Below are 22,967 nucleotides of genomic sequence, written 5' to 3' on the forward strand. Positions count from 1 at the left end.
GAGGAGGAAGGAGAGAAAGGTGACGTCTAGGGAGGGAGTGAGGGAGGGGACGGAGGGGAGGTTTTCTGGGAAGGAGCAGAGGGAGGGATGTACTGTTTGCTAAGGAGGAAAAGGAGGAGAAGGGGGACGTTTGGAGGTGATGGGGTGAGGAGTCAGGGTGTACTGTTCTAAAAGAAGTACACAACAGGAAGAAGGAGAAGGTTGTCACTGAGGTGTGAGGAGGATGTAGCAACGATAGAAGGAGAAGGGGAAAGGACAGAGACTCAGTTGAGAATGAGAGACAGAGGGGGAGAGAGAGAGAGAGAGAGAGAGAGAGAGAGAGAGAGAGAGAGAGAGAGAGAGGGAGAGAGAGAGAGCGAGAGAAAGAGAGAGAGAGAGAGAGGGAGAGAGAGAGAGAGAGAGAGAGCGACAGAGACAGTCAGAGACAGACAGAGAGAGAGAGAGAGAGAGAGAGAGAGAGAGAGAGAGAGAGAGAGAGAGAGAGAGAGAGAGAGGGAGAGAGAGAGAGAGAGACAGAGAGAGAGAGAGAGAGAGAGAGAGAGAGGGAGAGAGAGAGAGCGAGAGAAAGAGAGAGAGAGAGAGAGAGGGAGAGAGAGAGAGAGAGAGAGAGCGACAGAGACAGTCAGAGACAGACAGAGAGAGAGAGAGAGAGAGAGAGAGAGAGAGAGAGAGAGAGAGAGAGAGAGAGAGAGAGAGAGAGAGAAAGAGGGAGAGAGAGAGACCGACAGAGACAGACAGAGAGAGAGAGAGAGAGAGAGAGAGACAGACAGAGAGAGACAGTCAGAGACAGACAGAGAGACTGTGGTAAGAGTCCTTCTCATATTAGAGAGTTTATATGAGGACGTCTTTTAAAACCATGTACAGAGTTTCCTTGCCAATGGCTAATGTGTGGATTGCATAGCTATAGACTGAGGTACAGGCTTCCAGGCAGTGTCCACTAATAGTGGTGGTCTGTTCCAAGGCCTTCACCAGTAAGTGCTCTTTCAAGAGACCTCTGATGTCCAGTAGCTCTCCACAGTTTAGCCCACTGGGCAGGATGCTGGTCTGAAACAAACAAATGTATCTGTCTAGTACACCTTCCCCTCTCAGTCTTCTATATGCTAGTGACGGTATCCACAATTGGTGCTACTTTAGCTGAGGGTAAATGTAATTAGATACACAAAACAATACTAACAAGCAAAGGGAAGTGTTATTATGCAGACACAGTGGCTGTCTCTACACTGCTCTGCCACACCCCTGCCATACCTCTTCCCTACCCTGCTCTGCCACACCCCTGCCATACCTCTTCCCTACCCTGCTCTGCCACACCCCATGCCACACCTCTTCCCTACCCTGCTCTGCCACACCCCTGCCATACCTCTTCCCTAACCTGCTCTGCCACACCCCTGCCACACCTCTTCCCTACCCTGCTCTGCCACACCCCTGCCATACCTCTTCTCTACCCTGCTCTGCCACACCCCTGCCACACCTCTTCCCTACCCTGCTCTGCCACACCCCTGCCACACCTCTTCCCTACCCTGCTCTGCCACACCCCTGCCACACATCTACCCTACCCTGCTCTGCCACACCCCTGCCACACCTCTTCCCTACCCTGCTCTGCCACACCCCTGCCGTACCTCTTCCACTACACTACACTACCCAGGTCCTTCACACCCTATGTGGGGCTGACTAGGATATTACAGCTGAGTCTTTGTTTTTGGCTTGGGAAAGAAGAGAGGAGTGCCATGTTGAGAATTATGCAACAGGAAAATAATTAGCAAAGTGTAGCTATGCCCATTCGCCCTGGGCTAAATCTAGCACCAGTTCACAACCAAGCCCAGTCCAGCTTAGAGGAGGGTAATCAGAAACCCTGGTGGTACTGAACAGTACTCCTTTGTTCTTTCCCTCTGCCTCTATTTACAGTAGAAAGATATACAATGACTATACGAAACATTAGGAACACCTACTCTTCCATGACATAGACTGACCAGGTGAATCCAGGTGAAAGTTGTGCTCCCTTATTGGTGTCATCTATTAAATACACTAAATACACATCAGTATAGATGAAGGGGAGGAGACAGGTTAAAGAATGATTTTTAAGCCTTGAGACATGATTGTGTATGTGTGCCATTCAAAGGGTGAATGGGCAAGACAAAATATGGAAGTGCCTTTGAACGGGGTATGGTAGTAGGTGCCAGGATCACCGGTTTGATTGTGCCAAGAACTGCCAAGAAGTTTTCATACTCAACAGTTTCCCGTGTGTATCAAGAATGATCCACCACCCAAAGGACATCCAGCCAACTTGACAACTGTGGGAAGCATTGAAGTCAACCCTGTGGAACGCTTTCAATACCTTGTAGAGTCCATTCCCCAACGCATTGAGTCTGTTCTGAGGGCTAAAGGGGTTGCAACTCAACATTAGGAAGTTGTTCCTTTTGTACACTCAGTGTGTGTGCCACACTGCTAACATTCTTAACCCTTTGTCAAACATTTTCTGTCTCTAATGTCACTGAGTACAGTCTTATAGTCTTTAAATCCTATGCCCTGCACTCTCTGACCGAGATAAAGGTCTAGAGATACCCAGAGCCTATTATAAAACTCTGGACTGAAGGCAAGTGTCTAAGATACGTTTCTCAGTCTATGATGTAGAGACTAAAGAGGACCACAGAGCCTATAACAGGACCCAGAGCCCAAGGCTGGGCCAGGCTTGGCCGAGGGTGAAAGTAATCATGATTCATGGTGCCTGACAGTGGGTGACGTCAACTGTACCCAGCTGGCTGTACATGGAGATCTATATTTTTAACCTTAAAGCCAGACCACAGTGTCTTCGGTTATCCAGGCTAAATATAGACTCCTACTGCACACTTCTCCAGTTTCTCACTCCTTTCTGAGAGGCAGGTGGAGGATAAAAGAGGGTGAGAGAGAGAGAGAGAGAGAGAGAGAGAGAGAGAGAGAGAGAGAGAGAGAGAGAGAGAGAGAGAGAGAGAGAGTGGGGGGTTGAGGTGGATAGAGTTTGTGGGGTAGGGGGGGAACATGTCGCTCCGGTCCTGATGCAAATAAATCACCCTCAACTGTTGACCCGTGTGTAGCGAAAGGGGTTGGAGGGATTGTTTTCATACCCCTGCTCTGCTCTCATCCTCTCCTCTCCTCCACCTTCCTCCGCCTCTCTACCCCCTCTCCCACCTCCCTCCATCACTTTCCCCTCTTCCGTGTGACAGGTCAATCTGGATGGATTTCATCTGCCCTCCCTCGTCTAGGGAGGCCAACATCCTGTATGGCAACTAGAAATAGAGTGACCGCTCTGGTACAGAAGAGGGAGGGGGGGGGGGGAGTACTACTGAGCAGCTAGAGAGAAGTGGTGAGGGTGAGAGGATGCTGTTTACACACACATGTAAACAGGCATGGACAACATCCACACACACACACACACACACACACACACTCACTCTGTGGTGATCGTGAGATGGGTGTCTTTGTGAAAGGGGTGCTGTGTGTGGCTGAAACGGAGTCAGCGAGTCTGACCCAAGCCACCCTACTGTCACACGGTCACACAGCCACGGGTAGTGGCCCTCCCTGTCCGTTAGACACTGCCCCACATCTGACAACACACACACACAAATTCAATGGCACATAAGCCAGCCTCTTCATCCTCCTCAGCCCTCAACTCATAAGCATGGGAGTGCATGCACACACACATACACGGAAAGACACACACACACACCTGTCACGTTGTCCTTGTCAGCAGATTCTGGGTCTCTTTCCCCCTGCTGGGTGTTGAACTCCAGTCCCCCTCTGCCAGGGCCACCACTAGGGTAAGGTGCCTGCCTGCCGTCCTCCCAGTCACGTATGAACACACACACACACACACACAGACACACTAGAACATCTGTTGGTAAAAAGGACAAACTCGTCTCAGCCATGACCCCTCTCCTCACACAGACACAGCAGCCCTTATTCCACGATTCCTCCTGTATTTATTACTTGTACAGTTTGACAGTTTAGTCATTCAGCAGACGCTCTTATCCAGAGTGAATTACAGGTCGTGCCTTCCTCTTAAGGTAGCGAGGAGGGACAGCCACATATCACAGCCATAGTAAGTACATGTTTCCTCAATAAAGTAGCTACCAGCAAAGTCAGAGCTAGTAATAGAAATAAAATAAAAATATACAAATGAAAGTGCGAGTGTTAGTTCACAAATGGCATTATTTTTTTTCCCTAAAAAAAATATATATATATACAGTATATATACAGTATATATATAAAATACATTGTTGTCCTAACTATTCTTTCACTCTCTCGGTCGTGTCTGAGGCTCAGATGGTGACACCTGTGTTTTGGTGGCTGGTGGTGGCTGGCCCGCTCCAGCCAGAGTCAGGACTCTCTTTCCCCAGGCAAGGACACTCAGACCCTGGCTCTTTGTTTCCATCACTCAGCCTGTCCTCCTGGAGCTACGTGGCCAGACTGCTCATCGCACTCCCCTCCTCCCCCCATCCCTTCTCATGTGCATGGATTTGCATAAAACAAAGACACTGCCTAGCCTACGTCGTCTAAGGAAAGACAGAAACTAAGATGACTGTCGGCCAGCGACCGGACTGGGCCAAGCCGAGCTGTAAGAGGTTTGGCAGGTAGTCAGGTTACGGTACGACGTTTTGACACATGGTGGCGAGTAAGATGGACACCCTCATGGTTTTCCACTTGGCCTCGCTTCCACTCGCCAACAGTCCGTTCTCTGACATGGCGTTGTTTATATCCTGTGCAGGTGAGCAAAGGTCACCTGATTCACGGTGGTGACATGGGAGGAGAAGAGGAGCACTTAAAACACTTCATCTAAAGATAATTTGTCCTTGTCTCCCCTGATGCCTTTTGTCCTCTCTCACTCTCTCACTCTCTCTCTTTTTGCTGAAGTAAAGTAGAACTGGAGACAGGCCAGCTACTGATCCCAGGCCCCACTTAGAGACAATAAGGGAAATAACACTGGACACACTAAAGGCCATAATGGAATGTCTCGATCTAGCAGTATAGCTTATAGAGATAGAGACCACAGAATGTGCCATCCCATTTCAGGCTATTTTGGAAAAGTGATATTTCTGAATACTTTTCACAAATAAATTATGGTTATATATTACTGAGTGTATAAACATTAGGAACACCTTCCCAATATTGAGTTGCACCAGCTTTTGTCCTCAGAACATCCTCAATTCATCGGGGCATGGACTCCACAAGGTGTCAAATGCGTTCCACAGGGACGCTGGCCCATTTTCACTCCAATGCTTCCCACAGTTGTGTCAAGTTGGCTGGATGTCCTTTGGGTGTTCGACCATTCTTGATAAACACGAGAAACGGTTGAGCATGAAAAACCCAGCAATGTTGCAGTTAATTGAGACACTCAAACCGCTGCACCTTGCACCTACTGCCATACCCTTTTCAAAGGCACTTAAATATTTTGTCTTGCCCATTCACTTTCTAAATGGCACATATACCCAATCCATGTCTCAATTGTCTCATGTCTTCTCCCCTTCTCCCCTTCTTCATCTACACTGATTCAAGTGAATTTAACAGGTGACATCAATAAGGGATCATAGCTTTCACCTGAATTCACCTGGTCAGTCTATATCATGTAAAGAACAGGTGTACCTAATGTTTTGTCCACTCACTGTATGTGTCTTTCTCTGCTTGTGCAGTGTGTTAACCATCTGTAACTCAGTCATAACAAATCACTCCTTCGGTCTGAGTAGAGTTCCAGTTAGGGGAGCACCAGGCAGTGTACTGTTACTGGTCCTGTTGACAGGGTAAGCCCAGTGACTGAGGGCTGAGTAGAGTCACTGGTCCCCGGGCACAGACTGGGGATCAGGGGGATGAGAGGGATTTCCAACAGGAGCTGCCTGGGGGGGTATGAGGAGCAGCTGCCTGCAGAGGGAACATGGACGTTTCGGGGAGATGATTGGAGGTATGAGGGGGGTTGTAATGTATAGTGTACCATATTGGGGTATGGAGGGTTTAGGGGCTATTAGTGACTCCTTTTATGATGGAACGGGATATGATCAGTACAGCTGAATGTAAACACGGAACAAACCACCAAATAAAAATGTCAATACACACTCCTTAAAACACTGTTTCACTCACACACACACTAGCATGTCTTCTCTGTCACAGTAGGCACCCATATAGACAGAGCAGCTCAAGCCTCATGCTGAACGGAGTGTCCCTCCTAACAGATTAGTCGATGGGTTTCGGCGCGGCACAATCAGCGAAGCCATTACAGAAACAATTGGTTTTATGATAAACATTGGCCTCAGTTTCCCTTCATCTCTGTGCATCGATTACAGACGACTGCAGAAATGTTCTTTAGTCGGATCCCTTTTGTATAAAAACCCTACTCTGGGTGTTGCTACAGGTTCAATATAATAGAAAGTGCCATCGAACCCAGGAGCTGGGATAAGTGTGTTGTTCTGGCAGATAGACAGAGAGGATTCTCTCTGGTCTCCATAAGACAGGTTTATGTTTCCAGCATGGCCCATATATTTCCGAGATGTACATTAAGAGTGAGGATGGGACATGAACATGCTGGAGTACTGCTCCATGAACATCATAAAGTGATGAGATGGAGAAATATATTGAGAGACATGTTGTAGAGGTAACATGATGGCGGCGTCAGATTCATGAATAAAGAATGACAAACACTATTACATAGCTGTAATGGACCCTCCAGAGAACCACACATTATGTTAGGGTATCATACAGTATAGACTGGGTCGTTCAGTGTAATACACGTTCAATTGCATTCGGTTTCAAATGTGTTGATAGTGGAAAGTGGAAAAACAATTCATTAAATTAAACTGATTCATTAAAAACACTGGTTTTGCGACTGTAAAAGTAAAAAATGAATAATGATGGTAATAATAATTATATGGTCAATAATAATAATTTTCAACACCACATGAATAGAAAAGAGAGAGAGAGAAAGAGAGATGTGTTTTACCTCAGACATCAAGGCCAAGGGCAGGGAGGTGCGAGGCTCTCGATCACAGATGGAGGAATTTTCTGGATGACCTGAAAATGCAGATAGCAGAAGACCCAGTCAAAACACACACACACACACACACTCACATTGAGCAGGTTGCGTTCTCACCTCGGCTACGCAGTACAATCCATACGGTAGCTTACTGTAGACAAGATTTGATGTGGAGGAAAGGGAAGAACATTTGCATTCCAATAGACTCTGTGTATCCAGTCTCCAGGCATCTAAACATATTCATCCGATATGACAGAAATACCCAGAGAAATGTCTATGAGAGAGGGAAGTGAAAGACCAAATCAAATGACAAAGCCAACAGTAATGAAAGAGTCATTATTAACCCTGAATATGAATATATAAATTTCACAAATCATATTAACTGCACATTGATTTGCAAACATATACACATACATGCATGCCAACGTGCACACACATACACACAAACTCTGCCGGAATCTTCACGTACGCAGCTGGTGAGTTTTCAGTCAACTCAGCTGGGTATCTAAAGGCCCAACAGCATATGGTGTACTAATGCAGACACCTACACAAACACAAACACACACACAGAGAGAATGTGAAAGTGAGATGCACAAACATATACAGTAGTATACAGCCCCATGCTCATGATGGTGACTTGGCTCCTGGTACCATTGGAGAGGTCGACAGCCCAGCCCTCACTGGCTGGGTCTGGACCTAGCATCACTCTGAGCTATCACCGACTGGGTCTGGACCTAGCATCACTCTGAGCCCTCACTGGCTGGGTCTGGACCAAGCCTCACTCTGAGCCCTCACCGACTGGGTCTGGACCAAGCATCACTCTGAGCCCTCACTGGCTGGGTCTGCACCTAGCATCACTCTGAGCCCTCACCGACTGGGTATGGAACTAGCATCACTCACTGGCTGGATCTGGAACCTAGCATCACTCTGAGCCCTCACTGACTGGGTATGGAACTAGCATCACTCTAAACCTTCACTGGCTGGGTATGGAACTAGCATCACTCACTGGCTGGGTCTGGAACCTAGCATCACTCTGAGCCCTCACTGACTGGGTCTGGACCTAGCATCACTCTGAGCCCTCACTGGCTGGGTCTGGACCTAGCATCACTCTGAACCCTCACCGACTGGGTCTGGACCTAGCATCACTCTGAGCCCTCACTGGCTGGGTCTGGACCTAGCATCACTCTGAGCCCTCACTGGCTGGGTCTGGACCTAGCATCACTCTGAGCCCTCACTAGCTGGGTCTGGACCCAGCATCACTCTGAGCCCTCACTGGCTGGCTCTGGACCTAGCATCACTCTGAGCCCTCACTGGCTGGGTCTGGACCCAGCATCACTCTGAGCCCTCACTGGCTGGGTCTGGACCTAGCATCACTCTGAGCCCTCACCGACTGGGTCTGGACCTAGCATCACTCTGAGCCCTCACTGGCTGGGTCTGGACCAAGCATCACTCTGAGCCCTCACCGACTGGGTCTGGACCAAGCATCACTCTGAGCCCTCACTGGCAGGGTCTGGACCTAGCATCACTCTGAGCCCTCACTGGCAGGGTCTGGACCTAGCATCACTCTGAGCCCTCACCTGCTGGGTCTTGGCCTAGCATCACTCTAAACCCTCATTGGCTGGGCCCAGACAGACAGACAGACAGACAGACAGACAGACAGACAGACAGACAGACAGACAGACAGACAGACAGACAGACAGACAGACAGACAGACAGACAGACAGACAGACAGACAGACATTGTAGGAATGAGATGGGGATGAAATAGAGAGGAGAGAAAGAGAGATGGAAGCTCTGGGAGGAGTGGAGGTCACCTTGCTTGGTTAAGAGATCAATGTCCGTTTGACATGCAGCGAGGTGGTGTGGTGTGTGTGTGTGCATGTGTGTGTGCATGTGTGTGTGTATGTGCATATCAAATCAGTAGAGTTAGTGTGAAAAGTCTGAGTGGTATCACTCCGCATCGTAGAGGATGAAAAACATATTTATTTATTTATTCTGTAAAAATCATTATTCATATTTATTTACATTTTTATGCTTTTATACAAACCATCTATAATTGAAACAGCTAAATAAGCAGTGGTAACATTTGCTATAAAATAACTGTACACACACCCATAGAAATGGTGGAAAAATGACAGTCTAAGAAATACTTCATCTTCACACTGCAGTGGAGAAAATGTGAAATGATTGGGTTTTCAAATAAATGCCACATAACTCAATTTTACTGAGCTCTGACAAACTCCAGGAAAACAGCGGTGACGCAGTCTGCTGATGTAGAGAGCACAGCAGGACATAAAGTCAGCGCGTCTAAATCACTGCACGTGTAAACGTTTATCAGAGAGATGCAGATACGTTATGCCTGAACGCAGCCCAAACTAGCCCCTAACTTCTCTGAAGAAGCAGATGGGTACGTTCAAGGACCTTCTATTTAGAAGTGCTATTTATTTAGTTAATATGATTCCCTGCAACCTTCTAGAACCAGGTGGTAAGAGTTAATATTATAACTTCCTAAATTCATATTGGTGTACAGTTTATTTGGCAATAATTGGTTTATGCTTCTGACTCACACAGGAGCATATACACAGATGCATACATTCAGCCTACAAAATGAATTGCAATAACTCATGAGAATAGGGAGGTGCTAGGCTACTTTGGCTTGGAGTGCATCCCAAAAAATGTATCGATTATTCAGACGTTTGGGAGAATTACTTCAACCGGAGTAGCCTAGCACATTCATATCATCAGAGTTATTTTGATTTAAAAATAATAAGAATTGTTGTTAAATATTTTTTTTCTGAGTGAGATTTTTTCTAGAATGAAAAGCAGATGTCAATCGGGGGAAAAAAAGAGAAAGTATTTTAAAGTAGAAGTCTGCTGCTCTCTCGCTCTCTTTCTGTCTCTGTCCTGCCATCCTCTGTGCCACCGGACCTCAGGGGGCTGGTGTTGGATTCAGTCCCAGTCCCTTTGCTTTAGCTCCATTTGCAGACATATAAAATGACCCCTCAGAGTATGGCTACACTTCATTATCAACATAACCTGCAGCCAGCCACTCTCAAGGACAACTCTCTAATGAGTCACATGCCTATTCCCTCTAAAATATCTATTTGAAGCACAATGTTTCGACTTTCTGCTGCCCCAAAGAGGATAAAATGAGAGGAATATTTCCCAGTAAAATACGCACATCTTAATTGATCCCTGATGCACGTTTCCCCCTGAAGGAGGGAGAAAGCTTTTTCTTCTCAGAGAGGATAGGAGGTGAGTAATGTTGCTGTTTCCTGTTTTCTCCCAGCGTCCTCTACCGACCTGGGCAGGCCCTATAAGAAGGTTAGCAGGGAGGGGATAGGCCTCACCATTCAGTCTGTGAAAGGATAAAATAAATGTTTTCCAATACAGTATATTGTTTTATTTGATTTAACATGAATAATGCTCGTAAAGCACATTTTTACTGTGTCATGGTTATTGAATAAAAAGTCTGATTTGGGGAGTCTGTTTTATCCAAACAATTAGGTCTACCCTCCTGGGTTGTTCTTGTCAAGGATAGAGTTGATGGCCTTTACCTGTTAGAAGGTAGGTCGTCTTAAGCTGTCTAAATAAAGCATAAACAAAACCTGTGTGTTCTATTATTCATTGGACTCTGTTTTGGCCCAGAGAGAATCCAGGTTAGCACGCCAACCCCACGTTTCCTGTCTGCCCTCCTCACTCTACCTTCTGTCCTTGTGTATGTGTGTGTTTGTGTGTGTTTGCACCCTGTCTCTGCACCTCCACACACACACAGACGCATAGATAAACTAAGATGTTCAGAGGTGAAAAGTCATAACACCTGCGCAGACCAACACAAACCCACACTACAAGATTTTTCTATGTTGGTTTTTGAGTTCGGCCTAGTATGGTTCTCAATCAGAGACAGCTGTCAATTGTTGTCTCTGATTGAGAATCATACTTAGGTAGCCTGGGTTTCACTTTTGGGTTGTGGGTGTTTGTTTTCCATGTGAGTGTTTGATCCACACGGTACTGTTTTCGGTTTTGTATATTCACGTCATCGTTTGTTGTTTTGTTCGAGTGTTCTATTGTCTTTATTAAAAAACATTATGGACACTTACCACTCTGCGCATTGGTCCTCCGATCCTTCTCGGTACTCCTCCTCAGAAGAGGAGGACGAGAACACTTACACAGAGGGGGAATATAGTGACAGAGGAGAGGTTTGTCACCAGTCCCTGATTCTCTAATGAACACACCAATAATGACACACACACACACACACACATACTGTGCTTACTCATACACACATACGTGACTTAACCAGACAAGCTGAAGCAAAACTCTCTTACACTCTTTGGAACACACAAGCACACATTTAGAGACCGGTAAAACTGCAGTGAGTGTTGAGCTCTCTGTATACAGTCTGGAGCTAAGTAGCTGCTATGATGGCAGTATATATTATTCAGTCAGTAATAATGTAGAGCGTTAGCTGTGTGTATCTCACACACGGAGCTGTCTCTCTATGAAGAGGAAATGAGTGTGTTCCCCTGGGTTAGGGATTACTCTAATGACTTTGTGTACGGCCCTGTGCGCTCTCACTTTTGACCTCCATACATCCTCTGAAAGACAGCCTGACACACGCGTGGACAAATGTACACACACACACACACACACACACACTCACGAACAAACGCACACACATACCCGCACGCCCAAATCCTCTCCTGAGTCCCTCTCCTGGGCCCCTTTTTGAGCCCGTGGAGGATTCGGGACACCTGCCTACCTATTTTAGGATCCGTCAATAGGCTTGTTGCTCCCTGAGCAAACAACCTGCCCTGTCCACCCCCCACCTCCGTAGGCGGCAAACATCAAAGCGTTGCATCACTCCGAATGAACACCTCAGTGAGAGCAGATAGAACCATCACTCAGATAACCATGCACTGTAGCAAGGGGAAATTAGCAACAGCAGCTTTCGCTTATCTGTCAGTCCTCAATCAAATGTGCCAAATTTCTATATATTGTGGTTAAATCAAAGAATATAAAAACAAAGATTAAAATCATTAATTATGGATGATGGCTGTCACATGATCCAAAAAACAACAGCTGAAAGAACTAATCCTCACTACATCTGATTCCATTCTAAAAGAACAATCAATTACAGAGAGTGTGTGTGTGTTGGGTGGGGTGGGGGGGGGGGGGGGGGGGCTGATTGATATCTGGCAGTGAAGACACTGTGAAGACTGTCACTCTCTCTCACACAGACACAGAGAGAGAGAGAGAGAGAGAGAGAGAGAGAGAGAAAGCGAGGGTCTCAACATACAGCTCCAAACACTCCCCCAAATGATAGGAATAGGCTCCTTATACACAAGGCAACACTCTGCCAAGATAAAGAACCACATATTAAGAAGGCGAAGGCAATGTTCAAATACAGTAAACAGAATAACAGACGCAAAAAGCCAAATAATATCCTCCCAAAATTATGCAAATAATTATTAGTTGTTTTGTGTGGCTAATATAAAATATATCAATACATGGCATCTCCATGGCCGGGGATCAAACACGTATGTAATTAGATAAATTGAGTAGTTTGTCCTAAGTAAGCAGGAGAGGGGCTTGGCTGTAAATTGCGTGGTGTGTGCATGCTAAGACACAGGCCTGGCACAGCTGCAGAGAGCCGCACTCACAATTTATCATCTCTACATCGCAGGAGCCGCTGGCCCGCTCCGCTATTAATCATCAGCAAAATCATTTAATTCAGCCCCAGCTCCAACTATTGTCTCAGTCCCCCCCTCTCTCTACCCCTCCAACGCCCCCCTCTCGGCCCTCGCTCTGGGCACAACAGCCACCACAGCAGAAGCAGCACACACCCTCCTCCTCCTCACGCATAACCATCGGAGTGAAGGAATTAAAGAGGCTCTTCGTCTGTGTAATAGGGCAACACATCATCACTTGCACATTGGAGGTTATCTGGGTGAATTAATGAAGAAGCTTGTTAGGGGTAGCCTCGCACGCCGCCTGATCTCATGAACATTCATGTAAGCTCGCGAGATCAGGCGGCTATGTTAGTGTGGATGCTTCCGTTTTTCTATCAATGAAGAAATGCAATGATTCTGTTATTTTAATTTCACTTAACTCATTTGTATACGTTTAACAGTGATCATACTGCATTTTAACAGATACTACTATGAGGAGACACAATGCAAATTGTTTCATCAATGTGAGATGATCATGAATTTAAACTGAAGGTGTCAAAAAAATATGCACTCCACAACATTAACAATATTTTCACATAACCCTCCCCTTATACTGTAAAAAAAATTAAAATGCACACCCCCCCCCCCCAATTCTCTCTAAAACAATGATTACCACCACAAATAACAATAACTGGAGCAATCCTGTGTTGATAAATGTGGATATCGACTTGCCCAGTTCAGCATGGTACTGTCAATGCCACGCAGGGCAACAGGCCAGAAGGTTGAGGTTTCTCTGACCACCACAGATGAGCTCACTCTCCTTGCCTGTTTCATTACATTACGATCAGAGCCGGCTGCAGACAATGATCAGCTAGGGGGAAATCAGATTTTCAACATTTTGATGCTATATTTATAATTATTTTAAATACATGCAACCATTTTCCACTATCACGTTTCTGTGCCAATGCACCACACACAACCCATGAGCAATTCATAATTACATACTTAGTACCGACTTTGAGCGCTTCATCATGGCTTGGAGGCTGTTATTATATTAGAGTGGGGTGGATGAACGTGCGCAGGTAGCCTACAGGAGACTTTTGAAGTAGCCTAATCAGATTAAAACATTGTGACTGGTTGTGTTTATGCCACCCATAAAAGGTAATACATTTTAAAAGTGAAATAACAAATATTTATGCTACATTGACACGTTAGGTTGTAGGTCAAGGAATAGCCGCTTGAATCGGAAAATAGGCAGAACGTGTGTTGAGCTTTGTTGAATAACTGGGCCTGCTGGGAGCATAGGCCTATGTCGTTACACTATATAGAACGACCTGGGAGAATGATGATCGGCAACAGACAGCGCATCGGTATCAGAAGTAAAAATCCAGCCAGACTGTCCTGTACTGTGCCTTTCTAGACCTTATCATCTGTCGAGACACACAACTGATCCAAAAGGAATGAAACGTTCAAATCACAGGACTTTTGTGCTGTTATTGAAATCACACTTTCATTGCAGTTTACAGCCTAGCGTAGAATTGTACTCACTTGAAAACAATAATGCAAATATGAATTGCATTGTGGTGTTGTAAGCTCGTCTAGGTAGGATAATTGTATTTCCCCTAAGGCCATACACATGTGATTAACTGTATAACAGATCTATTTATTTATAAAGTGAGGCAAGGCAGTGATTAAAAAAGAAAATCATAATAAAAAAAATCTAATTAAAGTTGTACCCCTTGAAATAATACCAAACAACCTTTGTACTACACCTAGGGACCTCACAAAGTGATTTCAGCCTTTTGGTATTGTAGCGAACAGTGGGGAAGGGAATACAACTCGGGTCACTGGTGTGAAAGACAAACACCCTACGCATTGTGCCAATACGGTTAACCCACATGCTGGGAATTGTAATGTGGTGGCAGGTAGCCTAGTGGTTGGAGCGTTGGACTAGTAACCGAAAGGTTGCAAGATCAAATCCCCGAGCTGACAAGGTAAAAATCTGTCGTTCTGCCCCTGAATAAGGCAGTTAACCCACTGTTCCTAGGCTGTCACTGAAAATAATAAATTGTTCTTAACTGACTTGCCTAGTTATACCAAGGTTTTCTACACTGCCCCCTCTGTACTTGAAGGCACCTGTGCTTCGACTACTCAGTCCCCTAGCACGTCCGAGCAGTTGGCCACCCTCCCACTTCTAGCAACCGTTCGGTTATTGGCCCAACGCTCTTAACTGCGAGGCTACCTGCCACTCTCATCACGGATTATATACTGAGGATGGTGACAGTATAATGGTTTTGGAATGACAGTCACAGGAACCAGGGAAACTGTTGAGTGTGAAAAACCCAGCAGTGTTACAGTTCTTGACACAGTCAAACCGGTGCACCTACATACATAACATACTCTGTTCAAAGGCACTTAAATATTTTGTCTTGCCTATTCACCCTCTGAATTGCACACATACACAATCCATGTCTCAATTGTCTCAAGGTTTTAAAATCCTTCTTTAAACCGTCTTCTCCCTTTCATCTACACTGATTCAAGTTAATTTAACAGATGACATCAATAAGGTATCATAGCTTTCACCCCGGTTCACCTGGTCAGTCTACGTCACGGAAAGAGCAGGTGTTCCTAATGTTCTGTAGAATCAGTATCTCTTACTTTAAGAAGTGTTAACTTCGGGCTGACTAATAGCATCTATTGAGTTGCAATGCCCGATAATTGAATATCCAAATCAACTTAAATGATCTACATAATGTGTTTTGCAGCAACACAATTAGAAAGGAAGGATACAGCTAAATGTTCTTATTTTATTGTTTGCGATTCACAAATGATTTTGATTCACATGATTTGATTCACCGCAATTTAACCAAACCACAACTCCTTCTACTACTACTACAATGGCGACGCACATCATTCAATTTGTCAAAATAATCATTTATAAAGAATAGTTTAATATGAATTAATTGAATCACATTTTTTTTTAAATTACTATTCTGAGAAATGTGGAGGGGCGTCTGTTATATAGTCAATTAAATCTGTATGGCCTAAACAAGATAAATAGGGGATTTTTTTTTACTGGGTGTCTCATGTCTTTACTGTTCTTTAATGTGCAATGATGCACCTGACCTCTCCGCTGACTATCAGCTATCCCTCTTTGTTCTTGTGGATTTCTGTAGAAATTTGGTGCAGATATCAATGACTTGATGTGTGGTATGATTGCTAGTTAACCTATTGCAGATCTGGACAAACGATCCACCTACCACTACTGTCACTATGGAAAGCGGGCAGGATAGCGTTGACTGTATAGTAAGCGTGCAGAAAAGCGTGGTGCATAAGGGAAGTACCAAAACACCTTTATAGTGGGGGTGCATGCAAGAAGATGAGGAAATGTGGCTATATGGAAAAAAATATATAGTAAAACCTGCAAAATGGAGAATGTAAACCACAGAAAAATGCACTGCCCTCCTGTGCCCAACAAAAAAAATAATCACACAACCCTCCCCAAAGTAAAACAAAAAGTTACACAACACCAACCTCCCACCCCAGTACATTTCGAACTGTCCCTTATCAAGAGAAAAGAGACACCAACCACCATAAAGGTGATTTAAATGTTGTGATAAGATGACCTCACCCCCGCTCATCCATGTTCAGAGTATGCATGCATGCACACACTCGCACATACAGACACACACAAAACCTTCCATTCACCTCTAATAATGTGCACATTGCTGCATTGGTGTGCTGCTAAAAACGAAAAGGAAAGAAAGAGTGAGATTGAATTGAATCCCTGAAATGCTGTCTTATTCACACCGTCACATTTCTGTCCTTATTAACCAATTGTTGTAGAACACTAAAACAAAACGCCCTCCTTCATTTTCCTCATTTTCCTACACAAGTCTCTTTGACATGACAAACACATTGAGAGGGGTCTTCAGTTACTGTTCCCTCGGGGACACTAAGATTAAGATCCATCCTCAGAAGAGGTCTCAAAGGTCATAAGGTAAACGCCAAACCAACAGTGGGTTGGGAGAAGCGCTACTGTGCCTCATCTGCCCACGCCTACCCCGGTGACTCATTATGCATCGCGCTGGCTCATCACATGCACGACAGAGCCCTCTTCGCCTGCTGGGTGTACCCCTGTCTTTCGGAGCATGGTCTGTTCTCTGTTCTCTGTTCTAGGCCAAATGCAAGGGGGAGGAGGGCAGGGAGGAGAGAACGGTGAAAAGGGGTAGATAGCGATTGGGCTGTTGCAGAATACATACATACACACATACACGCATACACACACACACACACACACACACATAGATAGATAGCTATAGAAACACAGGAACATACAAGTATAGTCTCACAAAAATAGTCACACACACATACAGGCACGGATTTGGCATATAAATATAGACATGTGCACACACACACACACACACAAATGCAAGGACATATTTCCACTGCCCCACTAACATGTGGAACTCCAACAAGTCCAGATGTTCCCAAAATCATAAATGTTCAAAAATGTTAGTTTTGCATGAAATCACAACAAAAAGTAAGCTCACCTTGTTATGAATCATTCAAATCGAGGATGAAATGCATCACTTCAGTTTTAATAAAACGTGTAATCATAATGTACAATGCACACACGTATGTATGCTACTGGCATTGTACTAAGCTTTACATCCCATGACAAGAATGATAGATTGATATTGAAAAGAATTATGGAATGTAAATACATACCCAGGAGGCTTGATCCATGGCAGATAACATTGACTCTTACCTCAAATATACCTTTCAATTAGTTAATTCAATTTGAGGGATGTATTATTTTTTTTTACATGAAATGGTATTTAGTTCAAATAAATATTGAACAGTGAAACAAAGTCTAATTAGTAACGAGACTGTCTATCTTACACCTTTCTTTTTAAATAAAACATGAATAACTTTGTAGTAATACCATTACTACTGACCTGTAAAGATGCTCACAGAAATGTTAAGGTGCATCACTTCCAAATAGATTTTTATCTCTAACAAAAGTACAACGTCTATGTATTTTCAAAGTTAAATTGTGTTCCACATTTAAGATGTTGCTTGAGGTTTTGAATGAGGCTCATATTAGACAGGGTTGCTACCTAGCCAAACAAATTGTTACTGATGTGATTATCTGGCATGTGTCATGCCAAATCCCACAGACTAGAACAACTTCAGGAAAATTTGACGAAAACGGATGGATACCAATTCACATGTAGCGTAAATCAAGTCAATCCCCCAAATGTAACTCCTTGTGTCTATTCTTATTAACACGAACTACTCTGGATTTGTTTGTGAAATCCACATTCCATCATTATCTCTGCAGGTCTCTGTCAAGAGAAAACGGAGAAGCTTAATGAAAGGCCGATTACATACATTTATTGCATTTCATTTAATTGTAAGAAATGAACAAAAAAAGAGCACATATGAACATCACATAATATGGTTAGTGGGGGAAATAATTTTGCACAGCAAAATATATAAGAGGAAAGTTTAATTAACATATGCCTTAAAGATTTATTGATGAATGGTATCCCCCCATTTTGTACAAGCAGGGTGTCAATCCCTATCTATTTAACAATGTCCAGACATTATTGATTATAATAATATTATTGCCTTGGAAAATAATGAGTTTGTCTGAGCCAAAAATAATCTAGTACTGGTTGACAACAAACTATTAAAATTAAGTTATCCAGCAAAGCCAAAATGTATCTGTCTGTGTTTTTTGAATTAGCTTCATAGAGTTCCCATTCTGTGATATATTGCAGACTACATTTTACTGCAATTCAGTCCAAAATACATTATCAAAATGCAGGGTTCACACTGACTTAGGGCTGAAGTTTCTCCTTATTTAATACTTTGGTTTAAAATACAGTGAGTGGTAGGTGAAGACAAACACTACTACAGCTGTCAAACTACTGCTTAGACTGCAAGAACATGCTGCAAAAAGCACTGCTTATGCATGGAAACAATACTGTTCAATTGTATAAAATGAAGCCGCCCCAACCTCTCCTACCCAATGACAGGAAAACAATTTAGCGCACAGGACTTTATGAAACGTACATCTAAATGATCCTAATCATCTACATCACATTCTTCTTTAAATGTCAACTTGTAGCACATCCATGTTTTCTTTTAGACTTACAGAGTATAACAACTACTGTAGGTCTACATATTCTTCAATTATAATCCATATCCTTCCAGAGTTGTCAAATGCACAGGGATGGGGTATTTCTTTTTTTAAATAAACAAACTGCTTTTAAGCAACATACCGTTTAGTCCCATATAGGGATAGGTAATTCATTTTAGAATAGTTGAGGTCCTTTTTGCTCCCTCGCTACATGGATCCCCGCCGAACAACTGTATAGTTGTTGTTCACTGTATAGAAATGGGCGCTTAGTCGTATCATTCAACACAGTTGAAATGCACATACACGGAAAGGGGGGGGGGGGGGTGGTATAAGAGTCGTCACTTTTTTGTTGCTGTCCGAAAAAAGTGATCAGGTCATAAAACAAGTATGAATGCCATGCTGGAGTCATCCGATAAAAGTACATTTTCAAGCACAAAAGGAAAAGAAAACCCGTACATGTCCAGCATGCAGGCCAGTTCAATAACATATCTATTTTAAAATAATGGATATTGTTCATTATGAGTAATAGTCTGTTTGTTGCTTAACACAAAATAGCAAGCATGAGATGAGGTGGGGTAAAATGGTAGGCTCGCAGTCCTCCGAGTTTGGCAGAACAAAAACAGAAAGGGAAAAAGGCCAAAAACGTCTTCTTACTGTAGATGGATGTAGTTTTTGACCGGTATTTGTATTTGTACACGGATTTCAAAGTCGAACGGTGAAAAAGGCAAGTCGATGGACTTCCAAGGCGTATACTTAGTGCTTGCATGCACACATAGTATATAGCAACATTGTAAAGTTAAAACAACTTCGAAAAATAATAGATGATAGTTCATATTTAAAACACCGCAAGTCAAATGAACAACGTTGAAAAAGAGCTTGACAAAAATATGCATCAAATAATAAGTATGGTAGCAAAAAAAAAAAGATGATGGCAGGTTTCAGTTTCTACTCCAAAATGAAGGACAATTATGACAAAGTTCCATCTTTCTATTGCAAGCCCCAAAACTCAGACTTGAGCAAACCCCTGTTGTCAAAAAAACTAAAACCGAAAAAAAGTTTGTTAATTTGATTTCTTCGTCTAGTAAGCCCCATTACAAAAAAAAATCACAATGAAAACTTTTTAATGAGGGAACTGACAAACTCAGTGTTCATGATAATGTCGACACTCACATGAAAAACTCCGGGGAGGAAGGGTTGTTGTCACTGCTGGATCCATTTTCTCTGAAGCCGTTGCTGATGAGCTTCTCATATTTTTCTTTGTATGCGTCCCTCTCCCGGGCCAGCCTGGAGATCTCCGCCTTGAGGTGGTCGACTTGCTGGACGAGCTGCGTCTTCTCGCCCTCCAGGACGTGCCGCTGCTGCACCCGCTTGTAGCGGCAGGACTGCGCATAGCCTCTGTTCTTTAGGGTCCTCCTCTTCTGTTTCAGCCGGATCACTTCTTCCTTGCTGACTCCCCGTAGCTGCCGGTTGAGCTCCCGTACCGACATGCCCACCAGCTGGTCGTCCGAAAACCGGTCGTCCAAATGTCCCATGTGTGGGTGGTTTCCTCCGGAGCTGCCGTTGGACGAGACACCAGGTGATTGGTGATGGTGGCCGCCGTTGTGGTGGTGATGGTGGTGGTGGGGACCCCCGTTCTGGGCTGCTGCGGCGGCGATAACTGCGGACACCACAGCCGCGGCAGAGCCCATCTCTTCCCCGCCCATGGTGCCTCCTCCTCCGGCTCCGCCGGCAAACTGCTGCCCTCTAGCATAGCCATCGAAGGACTGGAGCTGGTGACTGCTGTTGATCAGCGCCTCAACTGCGTCTTCGGGGCTGAAGCCCAGCGCCTCCGGATTCAACTGCGGTTGATAACCGGACATCCAGTAGAAATCCTCCAAATGTGCCTTCTGTTCGCTCCCCGACCCCGGACTGGGCGACGAGAAGCTTGGAGAAGGGGGCACCGAGCTGCAAGGCGTGCTCATCGGTGTGGAAGACAAGGATCCCCCGGCAATAAGGCGGCTGCACTGGCTGATGTTGCGATCGGGCTCCACCGGCTCCTTTTTCACTTCAAACTTCATCAGATCGAAGTCATTAACATATTCCATGGCCAGGGGACTGGTGGGCAGGTCGGAGTTGCTCATTGCCAGTTCTGATGCCATCCTCTTGCTGCCGACAGTCCTCCAAAGGGGGTGAAGAGCAGCTGTCAAACTGGGTTGGTTTGGAAGAACGTGAGCCAGTTTGCTTTTTAAACGTATTTGTCTTAAAGTGAAAAAATAGGTTTTCAATGTCCTTTTTGCAGCGACGAGCTCCCAGCTGTAAATTAATAGTTTTCTTTTCAGAGTCTACTGCACAGACGCACCAGAGCCGCGCTCGCGAGTTGCGGAGTCCTCTTTCAGCATGAGAAATTCGGCGAATTGGTATTTTTAACATTTAACACTTTACAGTTTCTTCATGGATAGGCCTACATTGCGTAAAGCGGAGAGGGTGAAATGTCGAAGGAGAGGGGTAAATGTTGCCTCTCACTTGTAGGCGATTTTTTAGAAGGATCACACAGCAGATGAGTTTAAAAGCATTGCAGAGTTTTATAGTAGCCCTGACGTCAGATTGGAAATGGGAAATTGACTTGGACGAAGAGCCAATGGGCTCGCACAATCTATGGGCTAATTAACATATTAGTACAGAAACAAAACTTTTCTCAACTGTCAAAGGCTATCAGCTGACTGTCAGCTGCAACTCAACCTCTTAACTCTTTCGCCTCTCCATTTTAGGTATATTCATTTAATGGTCATTTATTCTACCATTTGGATAAAAAATAACCATTAAATTCTCTCACTGGGCTCATGGTGGGGAAAGGACAGTAGGCTGTGTGCACATTATGGTTCGATTTAGTGTTGTTGCAAGTGGTACTGGTAACATTTTAATATCCAAATGTAAATTACAATATGCAAATTAAGAAGTTATTGAAGCGATAATATATATTATTAGTTGCTGTCATAAAATAAATGCGTAATAACGATTTTGTATGGTGGTAGGATTTATATTAGCTTCAAAAGTATCAAAACATAGTATTCATGATTTATGATGTGAAAATATTGGGGGATGGTTATGCACACGTTTTCACAGTTCGTGTTACTTGAAATTCGAAGTGGTCAAATCTACCAGTAGCCTAACCAAAATGCATAAGCATGCATTACAATCATCTTAGTTACATGAACAACAGTGTTGGCTCATACAGTATTGATATGTGACGGAATAGAGGAATACATACGATTCTGTGCTGTTCTATGAAATAAAATTACAAAGGATTTGTGGAGAGCAGACATACATCTGCCGTTGTAAAACTCAACAGTGCCACCTTTTGGGGACATTGAAACACCGTTCTCCTAAATAAACTGCTTCATCTGAAAGAATCATTCACAGCAGAAGCAAAATTAGACCATTTCGCAAGAGACTATTTATTGGAAAGAATAATACTCCAATGTATGTATAAGGTATGGTATAAGGTATGTTATAAGGTATGGTACATTTGTTTTAGAACGACAGTAATGGAAACATAGGCATGGGAATAGCCAAATGTGGTGCACATGGTGCATATTTCTGACATATTCCGCATGAATCACGTGTCAATTGAAAGTTATTTCGGGGGAGAAAATATAGGCTACAACACTCCATCAACCGTATACACTAGATTATGTAGAACATTCGTTACATAAGACAAGTAAACATGTACTTCCTACGTGGTCCTATGAAATCAGCATCCCCTCAAATAGGCTGCTATAAAGCAGTGGTTACATGGAAGTCATTCAGTAATGAACTATGTGTTCCAACCAGGCGCAGATTAGACTACGTGCACTACAGTGCTATAAATATATATATATAACAACTTTATCTAAAGCAGTGATTTCACGGGCCCTGCTCCAAAGTCATACATTAAACCACTCTATTTATTGTACATTGCACTTTATCTCGTAGGTTCAGAGGTCAGACATTTCCTCTAGGTTTAATGGACTGCATGTCATGCGCAACTCACTTGTTGAAGTCTATTGCACAGACGAACCAAAGCTGCGCGCGCCAGTTTAAACATGTAGTTTTATACTACACTATCCAATCAAATGACCTCCCTACAACTATTTTAACAATGCTCACATCCTACCCTCATTTAGTCAGTCTAATCA

General features: G+C 44.0%; 1 protein-coding gene across 2 annotated transcripts in view; it reads right to left on the reverse strand.

Annotated features, from left to right (window-relative positions):
- LOC110506623 (transcription factor Maf-like) overlaps positions 1-21,390 on the reverse strand; it is a 150,515-nt gene extending 129,125 nt beyond the window's left edge. The window contains exons 1-3 of one of the 2 annotated variants that reach the window (XM_021586372.2): positions 19,984-21,390; positions 6,959-7,029; positions 3,700-3,865 (exon numbers count right to left, since the gene is read on the reverse strand). In XM_021586372.2, coding sequence (XP_021442047.1) covers positions 7,002-7,029; positions 19,984-20,951 — 996 coding nt within the window. In that variant the 5' untranslated portion in view covers positions 20,952-21,390 and the 3' untranslated portion in view covers positions 3,700-3,865; positions 6,959-7,001. Of the gene's footprint in view, positions 1-3,699; positions 3,866-6,958; positions 7,030-19,983 lie in introns of those variants that run through there. The other variant, XM_021586371.2, reaches the window with a different exon arrangement.
- Between the last annotated feature and the right edge of the window lie 1,577 nt (positions 21,391-22,967).

Source organism: Oncorhynchus mykiss, chromosome 26 (genome assembly GCF_013265735.2).
Source record: "Oncorhynchus mykiss isolate Arlee chromosome 26, USDA_OmykA_1.1, whole genome shotgun sequence".
In the NCBI taxonomy this organism is placed as follows: domain Eukaryota; kingdom Metazoa; phylum Chordata; class Actinopteri; order Salmoniformes; family Salmonidae; genus Oncorhynchus; species Oncorhynchus mykiss.